At 45.0% G+C, this 21,941-nt stretch overlaps 1 protein-coding gene and 25 non-coding genes across 26 annotated transcripts; 7 read left to right on the forward strand and 19 right to left on the reverse strand.

The window, feature by feature from the left end:
* Positions 1 to 1,336: 1,336 nt before the first annotated feature.
* On the reverse strand, positions 1,337 to 1,410 carry trnat-ugu (transfer RNA threonine (anticodon UGU)). Its single transcript has one exon. It is a non-coding gene; the product is annotated as a tRNA-Thr (tRNA).
* A 110-nt stretch (positions 1,411 to 1,520) lies between these two features.
* Positions 1,521 to 1,594, forward strand: trnat-cgu (transfer RNA threonine (anticodon CGU)). Its single transcript has one exon. It is a non-coding gene; the product is annotated as a tRNA-Thr (tRNA).
* Positions 1,595 to 1,959: 365 nt separating this feature from the next.
* On the reverse strand, positions 1,960 to 2,033 carry trnat-agu (transfer RNA threonine (anticodon AGU)). Its single transcript has one exon. It is a non-coding gene; the product is annotated as a tRNA-Thr (tRNA).
* A 1,985-nt stretch (positions 2,034 to 4,018) lies between these two features.
* On the reverse strand, positions 4,019 to 4,092 carry trnat-ugu (transfer RNA threonine (anticodon UGU)). The gene has a single exon. It is a non-coding gene; the product is annotated as a tRNA-Thr (tRNA).
* A 110-nt stretch (positions 4,093 to 4,202) lies between these two features.
* On the forward strand, positions 4,203 to 4,276 carry trnat-cgu (transfer RNA threonine (anticodon CGU)). Its single transcript has one exon. It is a non-coding gene; the product is annotated as a tRNA-Thr (tRNA).
* Positions 4,277 to 4,641: 365 nt separating this feature from the next.
* Positions 4,642 to 4,715, reverse strand: trnat-agu (transfer RNA threonine (anticodon AGU)). Its single transcript has one exon. It is a non-coding gene; the product is annotated as a tRNA-Thr (tRNA).
* A 1,983-nt stretch (positions 4,716 to 6,698) lies between these two features.
* On the reverse strand, positions 6,699 to 6,772 carry trnat-ugu (transfer RNA threonine (anticodon UGU)). The gene has a single exon. It is a non-coding gene; the product is annotated as a tRNA-Thr (tRNA).
* Positions 6,773 to 6,882: 110 nt separating this feature from the next.
* Positions 6,883 to 6,956, forward strand: trnat-cgu (transfer RNA threonine (anticodon CGU)). The gene has a single exon. It is a non-coding gene; the product is annotated as a tRNA-Thr (tRNA).
* Positions 6,957 to 7,321: 365 nt separating this feature from the next.
* Positions 7,322 to 7,395, reverse strand: trnat-agu (transfer RNA threonine (anticodon AGU)). Its single transcript has one exon. It is a non-coding gene; the product is annotated as a tRNA-Thr (tRNA).
* Positions 7,396 to 7,645: 250 nt separating this feature from the next.
* On the reverse strand, positions 7,646 to 7,719 carry trnat-agu (transfer RNA threonine (anticodon AGU)). Its single transcript has one exon. It is a non-coding gene; the product is annotated as a tRNA-Thr (tRNA).
* A 1,962-nt stretch (positions 7,720 to 9,681) lies between these two features.
* On the reverse strand, positions 9,682 to 9,755 carry trnat-ugu (transfer RNA threonine (anticodon UGU)). The gene has a single exon. It is a non-coding gene; the product is annotated as a tRNA-Thr (tRNA).
* A 110-nt stretch (positions 9,756 to 9,865) lies between these two features.
* On the forward strand, positions 9,866 to 9,939 carry trnat-cgu (transfer RNA threonine (anticodon CGU)). The gene has a single exon. It is a non-coding gene; the product is annotated as a tRNA-Thr (tRNA).
* Positions 9,940 to 10,304: 365 nt separating this feature from the next.
* Positions 10,305 to 10,378, reverse strand: trnat-agu (transfer RNA threonine (anticodon AGU)). The gene has a single exon. It is a non-coding gene; the product is annotated as a tRNA-Thr (tRNA).
* Positions 10,379 to 10,608: 230 nt separating this feature from the next.
* Positions 10,609 to 10,682, reverse strand: trnat-agu (transfer RNA threonine (anticodon AGU)). Its single transcript has one exon. It is a non-coding gene; the product is annotated as a tRNA-Thr (tRNA).
* A 1,985-nt stretch (positions 10,683 to 12,667) lies between these two features.
* Positions 12,668 to 12,741, reverse strand: trnat-ugu (transfer RNA threonine (anticodon UGU)). Its single transcript has one exon. It is a non-coding gene; the product is annotated as a tRNA-Thr (tRNA).
* A 110-nt stretch (positions 12,742 to 12,851) lies between these two features.
* trnat-cgu (transfer RNA threonine (anticodon CGU)) lies at positions 12,852 to 12,925 on the forward strand. Its single transcript has one exon. It is a non-coding gene; the product is annotated as a tRNA-Thr (tRNA).
* A 365-nt stretch (positions 12,926 to 13,290) lies between these two features.
* On the reverse strand, positions 13,291 to 13,364 carry trnat-agu (transfer RNA threonine (anticodon AGU)). Its single transcript has one exon. It is a non-coding gene; the product is annotated as a tRNA-Thr (tRNA).
* A 251-nt stretch (positions 13,365 to 13,615) lies between these two features.
* On the reverse strand, positions 13,616 to 13,689 carry trnat-agu (transfer RNA threonine (anticodon AGU)). The gene has a single exon. It is a non-coding gene; the product is annotated as a tRNA-Thr (tRNA).
* A 1,985-nt stretch (positions 13,690 to 15,674) lies between these two features.
* Positions 15,675 to 15,748, reverse strand: trnat-ugu (transfer RNA threonine (anticodon UGU)). Its single transcript has one exon. It is a non-coding gene; the product is annotated as a tRNA-Thr (tRNA).
* A 110-nt stretch (positions 15,749 to 15,858) lies between these two features.
* Positions 15,859 to 15,932, forward strand: trnat-ugu (transfer RNA threonine (anticodon UGU)). The gene has a single exon. It is a non-coding gene; the product is annotated as a tRNA-Thr (tRNA).
* Positions 15,933 to 16,297: 365 nt separating this feature from the next.
* trnat-agu (transfer RNA threonine (anticodon AGU)) lies at positions 16,298 to 16,371 on the reverse strand. The gene has a single exon. It is a non-coding gene; the product is annotated as a tRNA-Thr (tRNA).
* Positions 16,372 to 16,622: 251 nt separating this feature from the next.
* On the reverse strand, positions 16,623 to 16,696 carry trnat-agu (transfer RNA threonine (anticodon AGU)). Its single transcript has one exon. It is a non-coding gene; the product is annotated as a tRNA-Thr (tRNA).
* Positions 16,697 to 18,661: 1,965 nt separating this feature from the next.
* On the reverse strand, positions 18,662 to 18,735 carry trnat-ugu (transfer RNA threonine (anticodon UGU)). The gene has a single exon. It is a non-coding gene; the product is annotated as a tRNA-Thr (tRNA).
* A 110-nt stretch (positions 18,736 to 18,845) lies between these two features.
* On the forward strand, positions 18,846 to 18,919 carry trnat-cgu (transfer RNA threonine (anticodon CGU)). Its single transcript has one exon. It is a non-coding gene; the product is annotated as a tRNA-Thr (tRNA).
* A 365-nt stretch (positions 18,920 to 19,284) lies between these two features.
* trnat-agu (transfer RNA threonine (anticodon AGU)) lies at positions 19,285 to 19,358 on the reverse strand. Its single transcript has one exon. It is a non-coding gene; the product is annotated as a tRNA-Thr (tRNA).
* Positions 19,359 to 19,647: 289 nt separating this feature from the next.
* Positions 19,648 to 21,474, reverse strand: prorsd1 (prolyl-tRNA synthetase domain containing 1). Its single transcript, XM_085296031.1, has 4 exons — positions 21,289 to 21,474; positions 20,397 to 20,522; positions 20,234 to 20,323; positions 19,648 to 20,148 (listed from the first exon to the last, which is right to left on the reverse strand). Exons 1-4 carry the CDS (start codon positions 21,367 to 21,369, stop codon positions 19,936 to 19,938), a joined length of 510 nt encoding a protein of 169 aa, XP_085152157.1. The 5' UTR covers positions 21,370 to 21,474; the 3' UTR covers positions 19,648 to 19,935.
* Between the last annotated feature and the right edge of the window lie 467 nt (positions 21,475 to 21,941).

Genomic DNA, 21,941 nt, shown 5'->3' on the forward strand with positions numbered 1-21,941 from the left:
TCAGATATATCACAGGCATGCAGATACGGACGTCTCAACAGCCCATCTGCATCTTGGTTGTCCTTCCCAGCACTATACTCAATGTCAAAATCAAAACTGGAAAGTACGGCCAACCAGCAATGCCCTACTGCGTCCAACTTTGCAGATGTTAAAACGTATGTGAGTGGATTATTGTCTGTCATCACTGTACATTTTACTCCATAGATACAGCGGAAAACGTTCTGGGTGACAGCCCACTTCACAGACAGGAAGTCAAGCTTGTGTGCAGGGTACCTTTGCTCGGACTTGGAGAGACCCCTACTGGCACAGGCAATGACTCTTAACTTGCTCTCCTGTTCTTGATATAGGGCTGCACCGAGAACATGGGCGCTTGCATCGGTGTGCACAATATAATGTTCTTTGGATCTGCAAACCCAAGAACAGGAGCTGTTGTGAGCTTGAGAATCAATGTCTTAAAAGTATCTTCAGCGGTTGGGGTCCATTTTTCGTGAAAAAGGCTTTTTGAGATCCGCACTGGTAGAAACCTTGTGGTTTCTGCCAGACAGACTGGATTTTCTCTTCAGTGGGAGGCAACCAGCACTTAAGTGATTAAGGGGTATTGCAAGCTTGGAATAGTCTTTTATAAACCTCCTGTAATATCCAGTGAACCCAAGGAAAGACTTAAGCTACTTGATGTTATCTGGTCTTGGCCAGGTAGTGAGGGCAGCTGGATCTGTTTTGAGCCCTTCTGATGATACAACATGGCTGAGATATTGGACAGATGTCCTGAAGAACCGACATTTCTCTGGCGACAGCTTTAAAGTAAATTCTTTCATCCTATGGAGGACCTTCAGCGATCATTCCTCATGGTTCTCAAGTGTAGCTGAGAAAGGAGTGACATCATCAAGAAAAACCGAGACCTGACTCAAATTCCTGCTGCCTATACACTTTTCCATAACATAAGAGGAAAGTAGAACACCTCCTTATGCTGTTTTTAATAGAGAACTCTTCGGCATTTATTTTAACACAACACCTAACAGTCTTACCTTCTCTTATCAGTAACTCGAATGATTTGCAAAATCTTGACAGTACTTTTGGGACGAAAGCTCAATATAACCCTGCCTCACCCAGTTTCTATACTGGTCCATTTATGTCTGTTGTCACAGTTGCGCAGTTTCATGTTTTAGTAGACTTTCAGTTTTGATGTTTTTCATCTGCATGTGGTGCACAGCTGCTGGGGTGTCCTTTGCTAAATCTTTAGTGCCTCCAAACTTCAGATTCAACAGATTACTTCCTTTTATTTTGACATTGAGGAAAAGTTGCCTACACAGAATTTCTTATTTTGAAATAGCTCAACAGGTACTGCTGGGATTTGAACCCAGGATCTCCTGTTTACAAGGCAGGTGCTTTGACCGGCTAAGCTACAGTGCCTCCTTCAGGGAAGGGAAAAACCAAGTAACCTCTGCAGACACAGTTTTGAATCGGTTTGTCACATTTTTCCCCACCAGCTGTTGGACAGTAGCCAGAGGCACACAGCTCAAGGCGCTGTGGCTTAGCTGGCCAAAGCGCCTGTCTCGTAAACAGGAGATCCAGGGTTCAAATCCCAGCAGTGCCTTACCTCCCTACCAATGCCATTACATTTCATTAATGAGTGCTGATGGCGGGAAGCATTGGGCGTTATGCTTTCTCTCCTTCGTTTCCAAGAAGAGGACACAATGAAGATTTAGACATGCCCAAGACATCAATATTGGGTGAACAACCCTCAGAAGCTCCACTAGCGGTTTAATGCCTGGGACCCTCCAGCATTTGTTCTAGAACTGAAGAAGCTTCTCGGATCGGGTGCAAAGAAGTTTTTAAAGCTCTCAAGAGTACCGTGAGGTGGATAACTGAGGACATACAAAGACTTTGAAAGATTTCCCAACTGCAAGATTAAGAATGCAATTAACACTGTGAAGAAGATGGTTTCAAATGGTAACAGGAAGGCACTGCTGGGATTTGAACCCAGGATCTCCTGTTTACTAGACAGGCGCTTTGACCAGCTAAGCCACAGCGCCTCCTGCTGTCAGGCAATCCGGTAATACCTGGTATTACCTGGTACTGCAGAAGGAGACGAGTTCACTTTTTTAACTTTTGTGCACTATCAATGTAGGATATGGTCAAATAGTCCAACAAGTAACTTCCTGTTCCTCACTTCTTCAATGACCTCGGTGGAAACATCATAAGGTGAAGGAGAAGCTTTTGAGACTGATTCAACAGGGTGAGTCTGAACAAGTCCTCAAAACAACTCTATTTCCCTTGGCAAGGGTGGATTCCCGCACTTTACTGTCAAAGCTTTGTTTGTTTCGTAAAGCACTCTTTTGAATGTGCTCAATGGCTAACTGGTAGCTTTCTGCAAGACTCTCTCAGCTCTCCAGATCTAATTTCTGTTCACGTAGCCAATCGGAAAGAGACATCTGCAGCAGGGGGCATGGCCCAGCTACATCAGTTTGACAGAAATCTGCTGGTATTGCAGAGGCTCCAATAGCCAAACATTGTACTCGTGCAGACGATGGTACTGCTGCCTCAGCCTCAAGAGTTGAGGAATACTCATGTCTCTTGCATACTGCCTTTACTGCCTCGGTTGGAAAATCTGGCTCTTTGTTGCGGCGCAAGAGCTGTGCAGTAAAGCCTTCAATGGCATTTTCCTCATCATTAGAACTCTGATCAGATATATCACAGGCATGCAGATACGGACGTCTCAACAGCCCATCTGCATCTTGGTTGTCCTTCCCAGCACTATACTCAATGTCAAAATCAAAACTGGAAAGTACGGCCAACCAGCAATGCCCTACTGCGTCCAACTTTGCAGATGTTAAAACGTATGTGAGTGGATTATTGTCTGTCATCACTGTACATTTTACTCCATAGATACAGCGGAAAACGTTCTGGGTGACAGCCCACTTCACAGACAGGAAGTCAAGCTTGTGTGCAGGGTACCTTTGCTCGGACTTGGAGAGACCCCTACTGGCACAGGCAATGACTCTTAACTTGCTCTCCTGTTCTTGATATAGGGCTGCACCGAGAACATGGGCGCTTGCATCGGTGTGCACAATATAATGTTCTTTGGATCTGCAAACCCAAGAACAGGAGCTGTTGTGAGCTTGAGAATCAATGTCTTAAAAGTATCTTCAGCGGTTGGGGTCCATTTTTTGTGAAAAAGGCTTTTTGAGATCCGCACTGGTAGAAACCTTGTGGTTTCTGCCAGACAGACTGGATTTTCTCTTCAGTGGGAGGCAACCAGCACTTAAGTGATTAAGGGGTATTGCAAGCTTGGAATAGTCTTTTATAAACCTCCTGTAATATCCAGTGAACCCAAGGAAAGACTTAAGCTACTTGATGTTATCTGGTCTTGGCCAGGTAGTGAGGGCAGCTGGATCTGTTTTGAGCCCTTCTGATGATACAACATGGCTGAGATATTGGACAGATGTCCTGAAGAACTGACATTTCTCTGGCGACAGCTTTAAAGTAAATTCTTTCATCCTATGGAGGACCTTCAGCGATCATTCCTCATGGTTCTCAAGTGTAGCTGAGAAAGGAGTGACATCATCAAGAAATACCGAGACCTGACTCAAATTCCTGCTGCCTATACACTTTTCCATAACATAAGAGGAAAGTAGAACACCTCCTTATGCTGTTTTTAATAGAGAACTCTTCGGCATTTATTTTAACACAACACCTAACAGTCTTACCTTCTCTTATCAGTAACTCGAATGATTTGCAAAATCTTGACAGTACTTTTGGGACGAAAGCTCAATATAACCCTGCCTCACCCAGTTTCTATACTGGTCCATTTATGTCTGTTGTCACAGTTGCGCAGTTTCATGTTTTAGTAGACTTTCAGTTTTGATGTTTTTCATCTGCATGTGGTGCACAGCTGCTGGGGTGTCCTTTGCTAAATCTTTAGTGCCTCCAAACTTCAGATTCAACAGATTACTTCCTTTTATTTTGACATTGAGGAAAAGTTGCCTACACAGAATTTCTTATTTTGAAATAGCTCAACAGGTACTGCTGGGATTTGAACCCAGGATCTCCTGTTTACAAGACAGGTGCTTTGACCGGCTAAGCTACAGTGCCTCCTTCAGGGAAGGGAAAAACCAAGTAACCTCTGCAGACACAGTTTTGAATCGGTTTGTCACATTTTTCCCCACCAGCTGTTGGACAGTAGCCAGAGGCACACAGCTCAAGGCGCTGTGGCTTAGCTGGCCAAAGCGCCTGTCTCGTAAACAGGAGATCCTGGGTTCAAATCCCAGCAGTGCCTTACCTCCCTACCAATGCCATTACATTTCATTAATGAGTGCTGATGGCGGGAAGCATTGGGCGTTATGCTTTCTCTCCTTCGTTTCCAAGAAGAGGACACAATGAAGATTTAGACATGCCCAAGACATCAATATTGGGTGAACAACCCTCAGAAGCTCCACTAGCGGTTTAATGCCTGGGACCCTCCAGCATTTGTTCTAGAACTGAAGAAGCTTCTCGGATCGGGTGCAAAGAAGTTTTTAAAGCTCTCAAGAGTACCGTGAGGTGGATAACTGAGGACATACAAAGACTTTGAAAGATTTCCCAACTCCAAGATTAAGAATGCAATTAACACTGTGAAGAAGATGGTTTCAAATGGTAACAGGAAGGCACTGCTGGGATTTGAACCCAGGATCTCCTGTTTACTAGACAGGCACTTTGACCAGCTAAGCCACAGCGCCTCCTGCTGTCAAGCAATCCGGTAATACCTGGTATTACCTGGTACTGCAGAAGGAGACGAGTTCACTTTTTTAACTTTTGTGCACTATCAATGTAGGATATGGTCAAATAGTCCAACAAGTAACTTCCTGTTCCTCACTTCTTCAATGACCTCGGTGGAAACATCATAAGGTGAAGGAGAAGCTTTTGAGACTGATTCAACAGGGTGAGTCTGAACAAGTCCTCAAAACAACTCTATTTCCCTTGGCAAGGGTGGATTCCCGCACTTTACTGTCAAAGCTTTGTTTGTTTCGTAAAGCACTCTTTTGAATGTGCTCAATGGCTAACTGGTAGCTTTCTGCAAGACTCTCAGCTCTCCAGATCTAATTTCTGTTCACGTAGCCAATCGGAAAGAGACATCTGCAGCAGGGGGCATGGCCCAGCTACATCAGTTTGACAGAAATCTGCTGGTATTGCAGAGGCTCCAATAGCCAAACATTGTACTCGTGCAGACGATGGTACTGCTGCCTCCTCCTCAAGAGTTGAGGAATACTCATGTCTCTTGCATACTGTCTTTACTGCCTCGGTTGGAAAATCTGGCTCTTTGTTGCGGCGCAAGAGCTGTGCAGTAAAGCCTTCAATGGCATTTTCCTCATCATTAGAACTCTGATCAGATATATCACAGGCATGCAGATACGGACGTCTCAACAGCCCATCTGCATCTTGGTTGTCCTTCCCAGCACTATACTCAATGTCAAAATCAAAACTGGAAAGTACGGCCAACCAGCAATGCCCTACTGCGTCCAACTTTGCAGATGTTAAAACGTATGTGAGTGGATTATTGTCTGTCATCACTGTACATTTTACTCCATAGATACAGCGGAAAACGTTCTGGGTGACAGCCCACTTCACAGACAGGAAGTCAAGCTTGTGTGCAGGGTACCTTTGCTCGGACTTGGAGAGACCCCTACTGGCACAGGCAATGACTCTTAACTTGCTCTCCTGTTCTTGATATAGGGCTGCACCGAGAACATGGGCGCTTGCATCGGTGTGCACAATATAATGTTCTTTGGATCTGCAAACCCAAGAACAGGAGCTGTTGTGAGCTTGAGAATCAATGTCTTAAAAGTATCTTCAGCGGTTGGGGTCCATTTTTCGTGAAAAAGGCTTTTTGAGATCCGCACTGGTAGAAACCTTGTGGTTTCTGCCAGACAGACTGGATTTTCTCTTCAGTGGGAGGCAACCAGCACTTAAGTGATTAAGGGGTATTGCAAGCTTGGAATAGTCTTTTATAAACCTCCTGTAATATCCAGTGAACCCAAGGAAAGACTTAAGCTACTTGATGTTATCTGGTCTTGGCCAGGTAGTGAGGGCAGCTGGATCTGTTTTGAGCCCTTCTGATGATACAACATGGCTGAGATATTGGACAGATGTCCTGAAGAACTGACATTTCTCTGGCGACAGCTTTAAAGTAAATTCTTTCATCCTATGGAGGACCTTCAGCGATCATTCCTCATGGTTCTCAAGTGTAGCTGAGAAAGGAGTGACATCATCAAGAAAAACCGAGACCTGACTCAAATTCCTGCTGCCTATACACTTTTCCATAACATAAGAGGAAAGTAGAACACCTCCTTATGCTGTTTTTAATAGAGAACTCTTCGGCATTTATTTTAACACAACACCTAACAGTCTTACCTTCTCTTATCAGTAACTCGAATGATTTGCAGAATCTTGACAGTACTTTTGGGACGAAAGCTCAATATAACCCTGCCTCACCCAGTTTCTATACTGGTCCATTTATGTCTGTTGTCACAGTTGCACAGTTTCATGTTTTAGTAGACTTTCAGTTTTGATGTTTTTCATCTGCATGTGGTGCACAGCTGCTGGGGTGTCCTTTGCTAAATCTTTAGTGCCTCCAAACTTCAGATTCAACAGATTACTTCCTTTTATTTTGACATTGAGGAAAAGTTGCCTACACAGAATGTCTTATTTTGAAATAGCTCAACAGGCACTGCTGGGATTTGAACCCAGGATCTCCTGTTTACAAGACAGGTGCTTTGACCGGCTAAGCTACAGTGCCTCCTCCAGGGAAGGGAAAAACCAAGTAACCTCTGCAGACACAGTTTTGAATCGGTTTGTCACATTTTTCCCCACCAGCTGTTGGACAGTAGCCAGAGGCACACAGCTCAAGGCGCTGTGGCTTAGCTGGCCAAAGCGCCTGTCTCGTAAACAGGAGATCCTGGGTTCAAATCCCAGCAGTGCCTTACCTCCCTACCAATGCCATTACATTTCATTAATGAGTGCTGATGGCGGGAAGCATTGGGCGTTATGCTTTCTCTCCTTCGTTTCCAAGAAGAGGACACAATGAAGATTTAGACATGCCCAAGACATCAATATTGGGTGAACAACCCTCAGAAGCTCCACTAGCGGTTTAATGCCTGGGACCCTCCAGCATTTGTTCTAGAACTGAAGAAGCTTCTCGGATCGGGTGCAAAGAAGTTTTTAAAGCTCTCAAGAGTACCGTGAGGTGGATAACTGAGGACATACAAAGACTTTGAAAGATTTCCCAACTCCAAGATTAAGAATGCAATTAACACTGTGAAGAAGATGGTTTCAAATGGTAACAGGAAGGCACTGCTGGGATTTGAACCCAGGATCTCCTGTTTACTAGACAGGCGCTTTGACCAGCTGAGCCACAGCGCCTCCTGCTGACAGGCAAACCGGTAATACCTGGTATTACCTGGTACTGCAGAAGGAGACGAGTTCAACTTTTTTTTACTTTGTGCACTATAAATGTAAGATATGGTCAAATAGTCCAACAAGTAACTTCCTGTTCCTCACTTCGTCAATGACCTCAGTGGAAACATCATAAGGTGAAGGAGAAGCTTTTGAGACTGATTCAACAGGGTGAGTCTGAACACTGTGAAGAAGATGGTTTCAAATAGTAACAGGAAGGCACTGCTGGGATTTGAACCCAGGATCTCCTGTTTACTAGACAGGCACTTTGACCAGCTAAGCCACAGCGCCTCCTGCTGTCAGGCAATCCGGTAATACCTGGTATTACCTGGTACTGCAGAAGGAGACGAGTTCACTTTTTTAACTTTTGTGCACTATCAATGTAGGATATGGTCAAATAGTCCAACAAGTAACTTCCTGTTCCTCACTTCTTCAATGACCTCGGTGGAAACATCATAAGGTGAAGGAGAAGCTTTTGAGACTGATTCAACAGGGTGAGTCTGAACAAGTCCTCAAAACAACTCTATTTCCCTTGGCAAGGGTGGATTCCCGCACTTTACTGTCAAAGCTTTGTTTGTTTCGTAAAGCACTCTTTTGAATGTGCTCAATGGCTAACTGGTAGCTTTCTGCAAGACTCTCTCAGCTCTCCAGATCTAATTTCTGTTCACGTAGCCAATCGGAAAGAGACATCTGCAGCAGGGGGCATGGCCCAGCTACATCAGTTTGACAGAAATCTGCTGGTATTGCAGAGGCTCCAATAGCCAAACATTGTACTCGTGCAGACGATGGTACTGCTGCCTCCTCCTCAAGAGTTGAGGAATACTCATGTCTCTTGCATACTGCCTTTACTGCCTCGGTTGGAAAATCTGGCTCTTTGTTGCGGCGCAAGAGCTGTGCAGTAAAGCCTTCAATGGCATTTTCCTCATCATTAGAACTCTGATCAGATATATCACAGGCATGCAGATACGGACGTCTCAACAGCCCATCTGCATCTTGGTTGTCCTTCCCAGCACTATACTCAATGTCAAAATCAAAACTGGAAAGTACGGCCAACCAGCAATGCCCTACTGCGTCCAACTTTGCAGATGTTAAAACGTATGTGAGTGGATTATTGTCTGTCATCACTGTACATTTTACTCCATAGATACAGCGGAAAACGTTCTGGGTGACAGCCCACTTCACAGACAGGAAGTCAAGCTTGTGTGCAGGGTACCTTTGCTCGGACTTGGAGAGACCCCTACTGGCTCTCCTGTTCTTGATATAGGGCTGCACCGAGAACATGGGCGCTTGCATCGGTGTGCACAATATAATGTTCTTTGGATCTGCAAACCCAAGAACAGGAGCTGTTGTGAGCTTGAGAATCAATGTCTTAAAAGTATCTTCAGCGGTTGGGGTCCATTTTTCGTGAAAAAGGCTTTTTGAGATCCGCACTGGTAGAAACCTTGTGGTTTCTGCCAGACAGACTGGATTTTCTCTTCAGTGGGAGGCAACCAGCACTTAAGTGATTAAGGGGTATTGCAAGCTTGGAATAGTCTTTTATAAACCTCCTGTAATATCCAGTGAACCCAAGGAAAGACTTAAGCTACTTGATGTTATCTGGTCTTGGCCAGGTAGTGAGGGCAGCTGGATCTGTTTTGAGCCCTTCTGATGATACAACATGGCTGAGATATTGGACAGATGTCCTGAAGAACTGACATTTCTCTGGCGACAGCTTTAAAGTAAATTCTTTCATCCTATGGAGGACCTTCAGCGATCATTCCTCATGGTTCTCAAGTGTAGCTGAGAAAGGAGTGACATCATCAAGAAAAACCGAGACCTGACTCAAATTCCTGCTGCCTATACACTTTTCCATAACATAAGAGGAAAGTAGAACACCTCCTTATGCTGTTTTTAATAGAGAACTCTTCAGCATTTATTTTAACACAACACCTAACAGTCTTACCTTCTCTTATCAGTAACTCGAATGATTTGCAGAATCTTGACAGTACTTTTGGGACGAAAGCTCAATATAACCCTGCCTCACCCAGTTTCTATACTGGTCCATTTATGTCTGTTGTCACAGTTGCGCAGTTTCATGTTTTAGTAGACTTTCAGTTTTGATGTTTTTCATCTGCATGTGGTGCACAGCTGCTGGGGTGTCCTTTGCTAAATCTTTAGTGCCTCCAAACTTCAGATTCAACAGATTACTTCCTTTTATTTTGACATTGAGGAAAAGTTGCCTACACAGAATTTCTTATTTTGAAATAGCTCAACAGGCACTGCTGGGATTTGAACCCAGGATCTCCTGTTTACAAGACAGGTGCTTTGACCGGCTAAGCTACAGTGCCTCCTTCAGGGAAGGGAAAAACCAAGTAACCTCTGCAGACACAGTTTTGAATCGGTTTGTCACATTTTTCCCCACCAGCTGTTGGACAGTAGCCAGAGGCCCACAGCTCAAGGCGCTGTGGCTTAGCTGGCCAAAGCGCCTGTCTCGTAAACAGGAGATCCTGGGTTCAAATCCCAGCAGTGCCTTACCTCCCTACGAATGCCATTACATTTCATTAATGAGTGCTGATGGCGGGAAGCATTGGGCGTTATGCTTTCTCTCCTTCGTTTCCAAGAAGAGGACACAATGAAGATTTAGACATGCCCAAGACATCAATATTGGGTGAACAACCCTCAGAAGCTCCACTAGCGGTTTAATGCCTGGGACCCTCCAGCATTTGTTCTAGAACTGAAGAAGCTTCTCGGATCGGGTGCAAAGAAGTTTTTAAAGCTCTCAAGAGTACCGTGAGGTGGATAACTGAGGACATACAAAGACTTTGAAAGATTTCCCAACTCCAAGATTAAGAATGCAATTAACACTGTGAAGAAGATGGTTTCAAATGGTAACAGGAAGGCACTGCTGGGATTTGAACCCAGGATCTCCTGTTTACTAGACAGGCGCTTTGACCAGCTGAGCCACAGCGCCTCCTGCTGTGAGGCAAACCGGTAATACCTGGTACTGCAGAAGGAGACGAGTTCAACTTTTTTTTTACTTTTGTGCACTATAAATTTAAGATATGGTCAAATAGTCCAACAAGTAACTTCCTGTTCCTCACTTCGTCAATGACCTCAGTGGAAAGATCATAAGGTGAAGGAGAAGCTTTTGAGACTGATTCAACAGGGTGAGTCTGAACACAGTTTCAAATAGTAACAGGAAGGCACTGCTGGGATTTGAACCCAGGATCTCCTGTTTACTAGACAGGCACTTTGACCAGCTAAGCCACAGCGCCTCCTGCTGTCAAGCAATCCGGTAATACCTGGTATTACCTGGTACTGCAGAAGGAGACGAGTTCACTTTTTTAACTTTTGTGCACTATCAATGTAGGATATGGTCAAATAGTCCAACAAGTAACTTCCTGTTCCTCACTTCTTCAATGACCTCGGTGGAAACATCATAAGGTGAAGGAGAAGCTTTTGAGACTGATTCAACAGGGTGAGTCTGAACAAGTCCTCAAAACAACTCTATTTCCCTTGGCAAGGGTGGATTCCCGCACTTTACTGTCAAAGCTTTGTTTGTTTCGTAAAGCACTCTTTTGAATGTGCTCAATGGCTAACTGGTAGCTTTCTGCAAGACTCTCTCAGCTCTCCAGATCTAATTTCTGTTCACGTAGCCAATCGGAAAGAGACATCTGCAGCAGGGGGCATGGCCCAGCTACATCAGTTTGACAGAAATCTGCTGGTATTGCAGAGGCTCCAATAGCCAAACATTGTACTCGTGCAGACGATGGTACTGCTGCCTCCTCCTCAAGAGTTGAGGAATACTCATGTCTCTTGCATACTGCCTTTACTGCCTCGGTTGGAAAATCTGGCTCTTTGTTGCGGCGCAAGAGCTGTGCAGTAAAGCCTTCAATGGCATTTTCCTCATCATTAGAACTCTGATCAGATATATCACAGGCATGCAGATACGGACGTCTCAACAGCCCATCTGCATCTTGGTTGTCCTTCCCAGCACTATACTCAATGTCAAAATCAAAACTGGAAAGTATGGCCAACCAGCAATGCCCTACTGCGTCCAACTTTGCAGATGTTAAAACGTATGTGAGTGGATTATTGTCTGTCATCACTGTACATTTTACTCCATAGATACAGCGGAAAACGTTCTGGGTGACAGCCCACTTCACAGACAGGAAGTCAAGCTTGTGTGCAGGGTACCTTTGCTCGGACTTGGAGAGACCCCTACTGGCACAGGCAATGACTCTTAACTTGCTCTCCTGTTCTTGATATAGGGCTGCACCGAGAACATGGGCGCTTGCATCGGTGTGCACAATATAATGTTCTTTGGATCTGCAAACCCAAGAACAGGAGCTGTTGTGAGCTTGAGAATCAATGTCTTAAAAGTATCTTCAGCGGTTGGGGTCCATTTTTCGTGAAAAAGGCTTTTTGAGATCCGCACTGGTAGAAACCTTGTGGTTTCTGCCAGACAGACTGGATTTTCTCTTCAGTGGGAGGCAACCAGCACTTAAGTGATTAAGGGGTATTGCAAGCTTGGAATAGTCTTTTATAAACCTCCTGTAATATCCAGTGAACCCAAGGAAAGACTTAAGCTACTTGATGTTAGCTGGTCTTGGCCAGGTAGTGAGGGCAGCTGGATCTGTTTTGAGCCCTTCTGATGATACAACATGGCTGAGATATTGGACAGATGTCCTGAAGAACTGACATTTCTCTGGCGACAGCTTTAAAGTAAATTCTTTCATCCTATGGAGGACCTTCAGCGATCATTCCTCATGGTTCTCAAGTGTAGCTGAGAAAGGAGTGACATCATCAAGAAAAACCGAGACCTGACTCAAATTCCTGCTGCCTATACACTTTTCCATAACATAAGAGGAAAGTAGAACACCTCCTTATGCTGTTTTTAATAGAGAACTCTTCGGCATTTATTTTAACACAACACCTAACAGTCTTACCTTCTCTTATCAGTAACTCGAATGATTTGCAGAATCTTGACAGTACTTTTGGGACGAAAGCTCAATATAACCCTGCCTCACCCAGTTTCTATACTGGTCCATTTATGTCTGTTGTCACAGTTGCGCAGTTTCATGTTTTAGTAGACTTTCAGTTTTGATGTTTTTCATCTGCATGTGGTGCACAGCTGCTGGGGTGTCCTTTGCTAAATCTTTAGTGCCTCCAAACTTCAGATTCAACAGATTACTTCCTTTTATTTTGACATTGAGGAAAAGTTGCCTACACAGAATTTCTTATTTTGAAATAGCTCAACAGGCATTGCTGGGATTTGAACCCAGGATCTCCTGTTTACAAGACAGGTGCTTTGACCGGCTAAGCTACAGTGCCTCCTTCAGGGAAGGGAAAAACCAAGTAACCTCTGCAGACACAGTTTTGAATCGGTTTGTCACATTTTTCCCCACCAGCTGTTGGACAGTAGCCAGAGGTACACAGCTCAAGGCGCTGTGGCTTAGCTGGCCAAAGCGCCTGTCTCGTAAACAGGAGATCCTGGGTTCAAATCCCAGCAGTGCCTTACCTCCCTACCAATGCCATTACATTTCATTAATGAGTGCTGATGGCGGGAAGCATTGGGCGTTATGCTTTCTCTCCTTCGTTTCCAAGAAGAGGACACAATGAAGATTTAGACATGCCCAAGACATCAATATTGGGTGAACAACCCTCAGAAGCTCCACTAGCGGTTTAATGCCTGGGACCCTCCAGCATTTGTTCTAGAACTGAAGAAGCTTCTCGGATCGGGTGCAAAGAAGTTTTTAAAGCTCTCAAGAGTACCGTGAGGTGGATAACTGAGGACATACAAAGACTTTGAAAGATTTCCCAACTCCAAGATTAAGAATGCAATTAACACTGTGAAGAAGATGGTTTCAAATGGTAACAGGAAGGCACTGCTGGGATTTGAACCCAGGATCTCCTGTTTACTAGACAGGCGCTTTGACCAGCTGAGCCACAGCGCCTCCTGCTGACAGGCAAACCGGTAATACCTGGTATTACCTGGTACTGCAGAAGGAGACGAGTTCAACTTTTTTTTACTTTTGTGCACTATCAATGTAGGATATGGTCAAATAGTCCAACAAGTAACTTCCTGTTCCTCACTTCGTCAATGACCTCAGTGGAAACATCATAAGGTGAAGGAGAAGCTTTTGAGACTGATTCAACAGGGTGAGTCTGAACACTGTGAAGAAGATGGTTTCAAATAGTAACAGGAAGGCACTGCTGGGATTTGAACCCAGGATCTCCTGTTTACTAGACAGGCACTTTGACCAGCTGAGCCCCAGCGCCTCCTGCTGTCAGGCAATCCGGTAATACCTGGTATTACCTGGTACTGCAGAAGGAGACGAGTTCACTTTTTTAACTTTTGTGCACTATCAATGTAGGATATGGTCAAATAGTCCAACAAGTAACTTCCTGTTCCTCACTTCTTCAATGACCTCGGTGGAAACATCATAAGGTGAAGGAGAAGCTTTTGAGACTGATTCAACAGGGTGAGTCTGAACAAGTCCTCAAAACAACTCTATTTCCCTTGGCAAGGGTGGATTCCCGCACTTTACTGTCAAAGCTTTGTTTGTTTCGTAAAGCACTCTTTTGAATGTGCTCAATGGCTAACTGGTAGCTTTCTGCAAGACTCTCTCAGCTCTCCAGATCTAATTTCTGTTCACGTAGCCAATCGGAAAGAGACATCTGCAGCAGGGGGCATGGCCCAGCTACATCAGTTTGACAGAAATCTGCTGGTATTGCAGAGGCTCCAATAGCCAAACATTGTACTCGTGCAGACGATGGTACTGCTGCCTCCTCCTCAAGAGTTGAGGAATACTCATGTCTCTTGCATACTGCCTTTACTGCCTCGGTTGGAAAATCTGGCTCTTTGTTGCGGCGCAAGAGCTGTGCAGTAAAGCCTTCAATGGCATTTTCCTCATCATTAGAACTCTGATCAGATATATCACAGGCATGCATATACGGACGTCTCAACAGCCCATCTGCATCTTGGTTGTCCTTCCCAGCACTATACTCAATGTCAAAATCAAAACTGGAAAGTACGGCCAACCAGCAATGCCCTACTGCGTCCAACTTTGCAGATGTTAAAACGTATGTGAGTGGATTATTGTCTGTCATCACTGTACATTTTACTCCATAGATACAGCGGAAAACGTTCTGGGTGACAGCCCACTTCACAGACAGGAAGTCAAGCTTGTGTGCAGGGTACCTTTGCTCGGACTTGGAGAGACCCCTACTGGCACAGGCAATGACTCTTAACTTGCTCTCCTGTTCTTGATATAGGGCTGCACCGAGAACATGGGCGCTTGCATCGGTGTGCACAATATAATGTTCTTTGGATCTGCAAACCCAAGAACAGGAGCTGTTGTGAGCTTGAGAATCAATGTCTTAAAAGTATCTTCAGCGGTTGGGGTCCATTTTTCGTGAAAAAGGCTTTTTGAGATCCGCACTGGTAGAAACCTTGTGGTTTCTGCTAGACAGACTGGATTTTCTCTTCAGTGGGAGGCAACCAGCACTTAAGTGATTAAGGGGTATTGCAAGCTTGGAATAGTCTTTTATAAACCTCCTGTAATATCCAGTGAACCCAAGGAAAGACTTAAGCTACTTGATGTTATCTGGTCTTGGCCAGGTAGTGAGGGCAGCTGGATCTGTTTTGAGCCCTTCTGATGATACAACATGGCTGAGATATTGGACAGATGTCCTGAAGAACTGACATTTCTCTGGCGACAGCTTTAAAGTAAATTCTTTCATCCTATGGAGGACCTTCAGCGATCATTCCTCATGGTTCTCAAGTGTAGCTGAGAAAGGAGTGACATCATCAAGAAAAACCGAGACCTGACTCAAATTCCTGCTGCCTATACACTTTTCCATAACATAAGAGGAAAGTAGAACACCTCCTTATGCTGTTTTTAATAGAGAACTCTTCGGCATTTATTTTAACACAACACCTAACAGTCTTACCTTCTCTTATCAGTAACTCGAATGATTTGCAGAATCTTGACAGTACTTTTGGGACGAAAGCTCAATATAACCCTGCCTCACCCAGTTTCTATACTGGTCCATTTATGTCTGTTGTCACAGTTGCGCAGTTTCATGTTTTAGTAGACTTTCAGTTTTGATGTTTTTCATCTGCATGTGGTGCACAGTTGCTGGGGTGTCCTTTGCTAAATCTTTAGTGCCTCCAAACTTCAGATTCAACAGATTACTTCCTTTTATTTTGACATTGAGGAAAAGTTGCCTACACAGAATTTCTTATTTTGAAATAGCTCAACAGGCACTGCTGGGATTTGAACCCAGGATCTCCTGTTTACAAGACAGGTGCTTTGACCGGCTAAGCTACAGTGCCTCCTTCAGGGAAGGGAAAAACCAAGTAACCTCTGCAGACACAGTTTTGAATCGGTTTGTCACATTTTTCCCCACCAGCTGTTGGACAGTAGCCAGAGGTACACAGCTCAAGGCGCTGTGGCTTAGCTGGCCAAAGCGCCTGTCTTGTAAACAGGAGATCCTGGGTTCAAATCCCAGCAGTGCCTTACCTCCCTACCAATGCCATTACATTTCATTAATGAGTGCTGATGGCGGGAAGCATTGGGCGTTATGCTTTCTCTCCTTCGTTTCCAAGAAGAGGACACAATGAAGATTTAGACATGCCCAAGACATCAATATTGGGTGAACAACCCTCAGAAGCTCCACTAGCGGTTTAATGCCTGGGACCCTCCAGCATTTGTTCTAGAACTGAAGAAGCTTCTCGGATCGGGTGCAAAGAAGTTTTTAAAGCTCTCAAGAGTACCGTGAGGTGGATAACTGAGGACATACAAAGACTTTGAAAGATTTCCCAACTCCAAGATTAAGAATGCAATTAACACTGTGAAGAAGATGGTTTCAAATGGTAACAGGAAGGCACTGCTGGGATTTGAACCCAGGATCTCCTGTTTACTAGACAGGCGCTTTGACCAGCTGAGCCACAGCGCCTCCTGCTGACAGGCAAACCGGTAATACCTGGTATTACCTGGTACTGCAGAAGGAGACGAGTTCAACTTTTTTTTACTTTTGTGCACTATCAATGTAGGATATGGTCAAATAGTCCAACAAGTAACTTCCTGTTCCTCACTTCGTCAATGACCTCAGTGGAAACATCATAAGGTGAAGGAGAAGCTTTTGAGACTGATTCAACAGGGTGAGTCTGAACACTGTGAAGAAGATGGTTTCAAATAGTAACAGGAAGGCACTGCTGGGATTTGAACCCAGGATCTCCTGTTTACTAGACAGGCACTTTGACCAGCTGAGCCACAGCGCCTCCTGCTGTCAGGCAATCCGGTAATACCTGGTATTACCTGGTACTGCAGAAGGAGACGAGTTCACTTTTTTAACTTTTGTGCACTATAAATGTAGGATATGGTCAAATAGTCCAACAAGTAACTTCCTGTTCCTCACTTCTTCAATGACCTCGGTGGAAACATCATAAGGTGAAGGAGAAGCTTTTGAGACTGATTCAACAGGGTGAGTCTGAACAAGTCCTCAAAACAACTCTATTTCCCTTGGCAAGGGTGGATTCCCGCACTTTACTGTCAAAGCTTTGTTTGTTTCGTAAAGCACTCTTTTGAATGTGCTCAATGGCTAACTGGTAGCTTTCTGCAAGACTCTCTCAGCTCTCCAGATCTAATTTCTGTTCACGTAGCCAATCGGAAAGAGACATCTGCAGCAGGGGGCATGGCCCAGCTACATCAGTTTGACAGAAATCTGCTGGTATTGCAGAGGCTCCAATAGCCAAACATTGTACTCGTGCAGACGATGGTACTGCTGCCTCCTCCTCCTCAAGAGTTGAGGAATACTCATGTCTCTTGCATACTGCCTTTACTGCCTCGGTTGGAAAATCTGGCTCTTTGTTGCGGCGCAAGAGCTGTGCAGTAAAGCCTTCAATGGCATTTTCCTCATCATTAGAACTCTGATCAGATATATCACAGGCATGCAGATACGGACGTCTCAACAGCCCATCTGCATCTTGGTTGTCCTTCCCAGCACTATACTCAATGTCAAAATCAAAACTGGAAAGTACGGCCAACCAGCAATGCCCTACTGCGTCCAACTTTGCAGATGTTAAAACGTATGTGAGTGGATTATTGTCTGTCATCACTGTACATTTTACTCCATAGATACAGCGGAAAACGTTCTGGGTGACAGCCCACTTCACAGAGAGGAAGTCAAGCTTGTGTGCAGGGTACCTTTGCTCGGACTTGGAGAGACCCCTACTGGCTCTCCTGTTCTTGATATAGGGCTGCACCGAGAACATGGGCGCTTGCATCGGTGTGCACAATATAATGTTCTTTGGATCTGCAAACCCAAGAACAGGAGCTGTTGTGAGCTTGAGAATCAATGTCTTAAAAGTATCTTCAGCGGTTGGGGTCCATTTTTCGTGAAAAAGGCTTTTTGAGATCCGCACTGGTAGAAACCTTGTGGTTTCTGCCAGACAGACTGGATTTTCTCTTCAGTGGGAGGCAACCAGCACTTAAGTGATTAAGGGGTATTGCAAGCTTGGAATAGTCTTTTATAAACCTCCTGTAATATCCAGTGAACCCAAGGAAAGACTTAAGCTACTTGATGTTATCTGGTCTTGGCCAGGTAGTGAGGGCAGCTGGATCTGTTTTGAGCCCTTCTGATGATACAACATGGCTGAGATATTGGACAGATGTCCTGAAGAACTGACATTTCTCTGGCGACAGCTTTAAAGTAAATTCTTTCATCCTATGGAGGACCTTCAGCGATCATTCCTCATGGTTCTCAAGTGTAGCTGAGAAAGGAGTGACATCATCAAGAAAAACCGAGACCTGACTCAAATTCCTGCTGCCTATACACTTTTCCATAACATAAGAGGAAAGTAGAACACCTCCTTATGCTGTTTTTAATAGAGAACTCTTCGGCATTTATTTTAACACAACACCTAACAGTCTTACCTTCTCTTATCAGTAACTCGAATGATTTGCAGAATCTTGACAGTACTTTTGGGACGAAAGCTCAATATAACCCTGCCTCACCCAGTTTCTATACTGGTCCATTTATGTCTGTTGTCACAGTTGCGCAGTTTCATGTTTTAGTAGACTTTCAGTTTTGATGTTTTTCATCTGCATGTGGTGCACAGCTGCTGGGGTGTCCTTTGCTAAATCTTTAGTGCCTCCAAACTTCAGATTCAACAGATTACTTCCTTTTATTTTGACATTGAGGAAAAGTTGCCTACACAGAATTTCTTATTTTGAAATAGCTCAACAGGCACTGCTGGGATTTGAACCCAGGATCTCCTGTTTACAAGACAGGTGCTTTGACCGGCTAAGCTACAGTGCCGCCTTCAGGGAAGGGAAAAACCAAGTAACCTCTGCAGACACAGTTTTGAATCGGTTTGTCACATTTTTCCCCACCAGCTGTTGGACAGTAGCCAGAGGCACACAGCTCAAGGCGCTGTGGCTTAGCTGGCCAAAGCGCCTTTCTCGTAAACAGGAGATCCTGGGTTCAAATCCCAGCAGTGCCTTACCTCCCTACCAATGCCATTACATTTCATTAATGAGTGCTGATGGCGGGAAGCATTGGGTGTTATGCTTTCTCTCCTTCGTTTCCAAGAAGAGGACACAATGAAGATTTAGACATGCCCAAGACATCAATATTGGGTGAACAACCCTCAGAAGCTCCACTAGCGGTTTAATGCCTGGGACCCTCCAGCATTTGTTCTAGAACTGAAGAAGCTTCTCGGATCGGGTGCAAAGAAGTTTTTAAAGCTCTCAAGAGTACCGTGAGGTGGATAACTGAGGACATACAAAGACTTTGAAAGATTTCCCAACTCCAAGATTAAGAATGCAATTAACACTGTGAAGAAGATGGTTTCAAATGGTAACAGGAAGGCACTGCTGGGATTTGAACCCAGGATCTCCTGTTTACTAGACAGGCGCTTTGACCAGCTAAGCCACAGCGCCTCCTGCTGACAGGCAATCCGGTAATACCTGGTATTACCTGGTACTGCAGAAGGAGACGAGTTAAATTTTTGGGCACTATGAATGTTGGCATTCAGAAAATATTGCTTGAAAATTAATGCAGATTCTTAGCTTACCTTCTGGTTTCTCACCAAACCCTTTAAATACTGTCAGAACCATGTAACTTGATTCTTATTTGTGTAATTATTAAAATAAGTAACTGTGACCCTCGTGTTTTACCTTCTTACAGGCTGTTTCATCTTTCTGATAAACTCTTAATTTAAAGCCAAACAGAGATGACAAAGCTTTTTATTCTCTCGCTTTACATTTGCAGGATAATAAATAACATCCAGGGTCAAATTTCAGTGAATAAATCTTAATTTTGGGGACTTTGCTAAACATGACAGTTTGTTCAGGTTGCAGATTCTCATCGCTGCACACAAACACGTTTTTAAAATGTTCCTTTTTACACTTAGAGCCTAGCATGAAGCTTCTCAAGATCCTCGGCGGCAGACGGCCGTATCCTGCTCTCAGCCCGACCAGGACCGCTCTCGCGTCGCTTTTAAACCAGGTGTCCGTTTTACTCGAAGCACTCCAGGATTGGCTCGTGTCCCGTTTCCTTGAGGAAGCGCAGCAGGTCGTCCGGTCTGAGCCCCATGGTGGCAGCGTTGGTCATCGGGTGGAAGTAGACCATCTCGTGGCCTCCTTCCACCAGGTCCCGGTCCAAGACGAACTTCACGCTGCGATCCTGATCGAAGAGCAGAGCAAGAGCCGTCGCACATCCCTGACCCACCTGAAGGAGAGGAGAGGAGGAGTCTAAAGCTGTGACCTGTGAATCCAGCTCAATAATTGGCCCTCCCAGTTTTGATCCTTCCTACCTTCAGCTTTTCCAACATGGCTGCCTCATCTGCGAAGCGCAGATTTCCACTCCCGACACCAAGCTTCTTGGCGAGGTCATTAAGGTTCACCTGCAGATGGAACGAGAGGAAGTGAGGTGTTAGTCTTTAGTTTTTAAGTCAGAGGTCATGTGGAGGAGCTGACCTGGCGGTCATGGCGGGCCGACACCAGCCAAAGCCCCTTCTTCTTCTTGTCTTTCAAGAACAGGTTCTTGGTGACGGCGCCATTCACGCCCTGCAGGTGAGGCATCATCTCCTCCACCGTGAACACCTGCAGGAGGAGGAGAGTGGGTGAGAGCGGGCTCTTTGTGGAAGCTTTGTGGAAGCTGTATTACTAACATCAAAGCCTCTTGCAACTCTTCCTGGTTTCCTACATTAATAAAGCTGTCTGACTGTAATGCCATCCATGCCTGCAGGACTAAACCAAACTCTGTGGTCTGGCGCCCTCTGCAGGTCACAGCAGGTCCTGCAGCACAAACGTGTCAGAGCAGTTTATGAAAGCTGCAGCAGACAGGAAGTACATAAATATATGCACATAAGTCAGGCATTCAAAGTCATATCTGCTTTTTCACGGCGCGCTCGATTCTGAGCGGAGCTCTAAAGCGCCCGTCCCAACGGATCCCGTTCAAAAACACTGCGCATTTCAGGATAAACAGATTCTGCGCAAACACAGCTGACTGCGCCTAAACTTCATCACGTAATTTTAACGTGAATTCGTGTGCTCGTGAATTCAGCACACACACGGCAAGCAAAGCGGCTCTTCTTTACTTCAGCTGACAACTTTGTTACTCCCCCACGTGTCAGTGAAACTGAAAGAGCGAGAAACTGAGGAGGAAACGCGCACTTCCACAACCGTGAGCGCGCATCAGGAGCCTATCATGGTCACGCGTGGCGCCGAATAAAAGTGCGAGTCTCTCCGATTGTGGAAATGTCTCCGAGCATATTTTCACGTATTTATATGATCTAGAGTCAGACGGGGATGTTGAAAATGCCAGAAGCGCTAATGGGATTCGGTGTAGTCGGGCTGTCCGGTTTACCGGCGGGTGCTCCACGCATCTCGTCTGGATGTGTAAAGTCTGCAGATGTTTCTCCAGCTGTGCGCGCAGGTCCTCCGACATCTTCACGTGAGACAGCAGCTCAAACGGACACAGGTGGACCCGGCAGGTAGCCGCTGAGGAGCAGCTCTTCTTCTTCTGCAGCTAATTTCCTGCAGCTGGCCGCTCGCTTCCTGTCACAGTGCCACCGTGTGACTGAGGAACAGAGCCAGCTACTCAAACTGAGCACGGGGTGCCCGCTCATAGTGCAGGTTGTAATGGGGAAGGATCTGCGTGCAGCTCGAACTCTTTTAGAAAATGAAAATTATAAAACTGTTCGATTTGGGTCAAAGTAGCACCGACGGGTCAGAGAGACAATCACAGCGCCTCCGAGCGTCAACACAATTCCATTTAACCCGAAAATCTGAGTGCTGAGATTAAAATCCTACATGCACACATACGCACACAGACTCACACACAGATGCACACAGTTTCAGAGGTGATGAAGTACAAATACTTTGTTACATGAGTACTTAAGCGGACTTTTCAGTAGCCGTACTTTGTTTTTTACTCCTCACATTTTAAGTTCCGCGTCTCGACTTTATCATCCTTTCAGTTTAAGTCAGACTCGTTACTTCAGCTTTTTGCATAAGAAA

This window comes from Mchenga conophoros, linkage group LG13 (assembly GCF_057382185.1).
Source record: "Mchenga conophoros isolate Kocher_MC1m ecotype Shallow Benthic linkage group LG13, M_conophoros_male_GT1.1, whole genome shotgun sequence".
In the NCBI taxonomy this organism is placed as follows: domain Eukaryota; kingdom Metazoa; phylum Chordata; class Actinopteri; order Cichliformes; family Cichlidae; genus Mchenga; species Mchenga conophoros.

Bases quoted from the DNA above. Each gene is read 5' to 3' on its own strand.
- prorsd1 (XM_085296031.1), bottom strand. From the start codon at position 21,369: ATGTCGGAGGACCTGCGCGCACAGCTGGAGAAACATCTGCAGACTTTA. The intron at 20,324-20,396 runs GTCAGCTCCTCC...TTCCATCTGCAG, and splicing joins CGGCCCGCCATGACCGCCAG to GTGAACCTTAATGACCTCGC. The intron at 20,149-20,233 runs GTAGGAAGGATC...CCTCTCCTTCAG, and splicing joins CCATGTTGGAAAAGCTGAAG to GTGGGTCAGGGATGTGCGAC.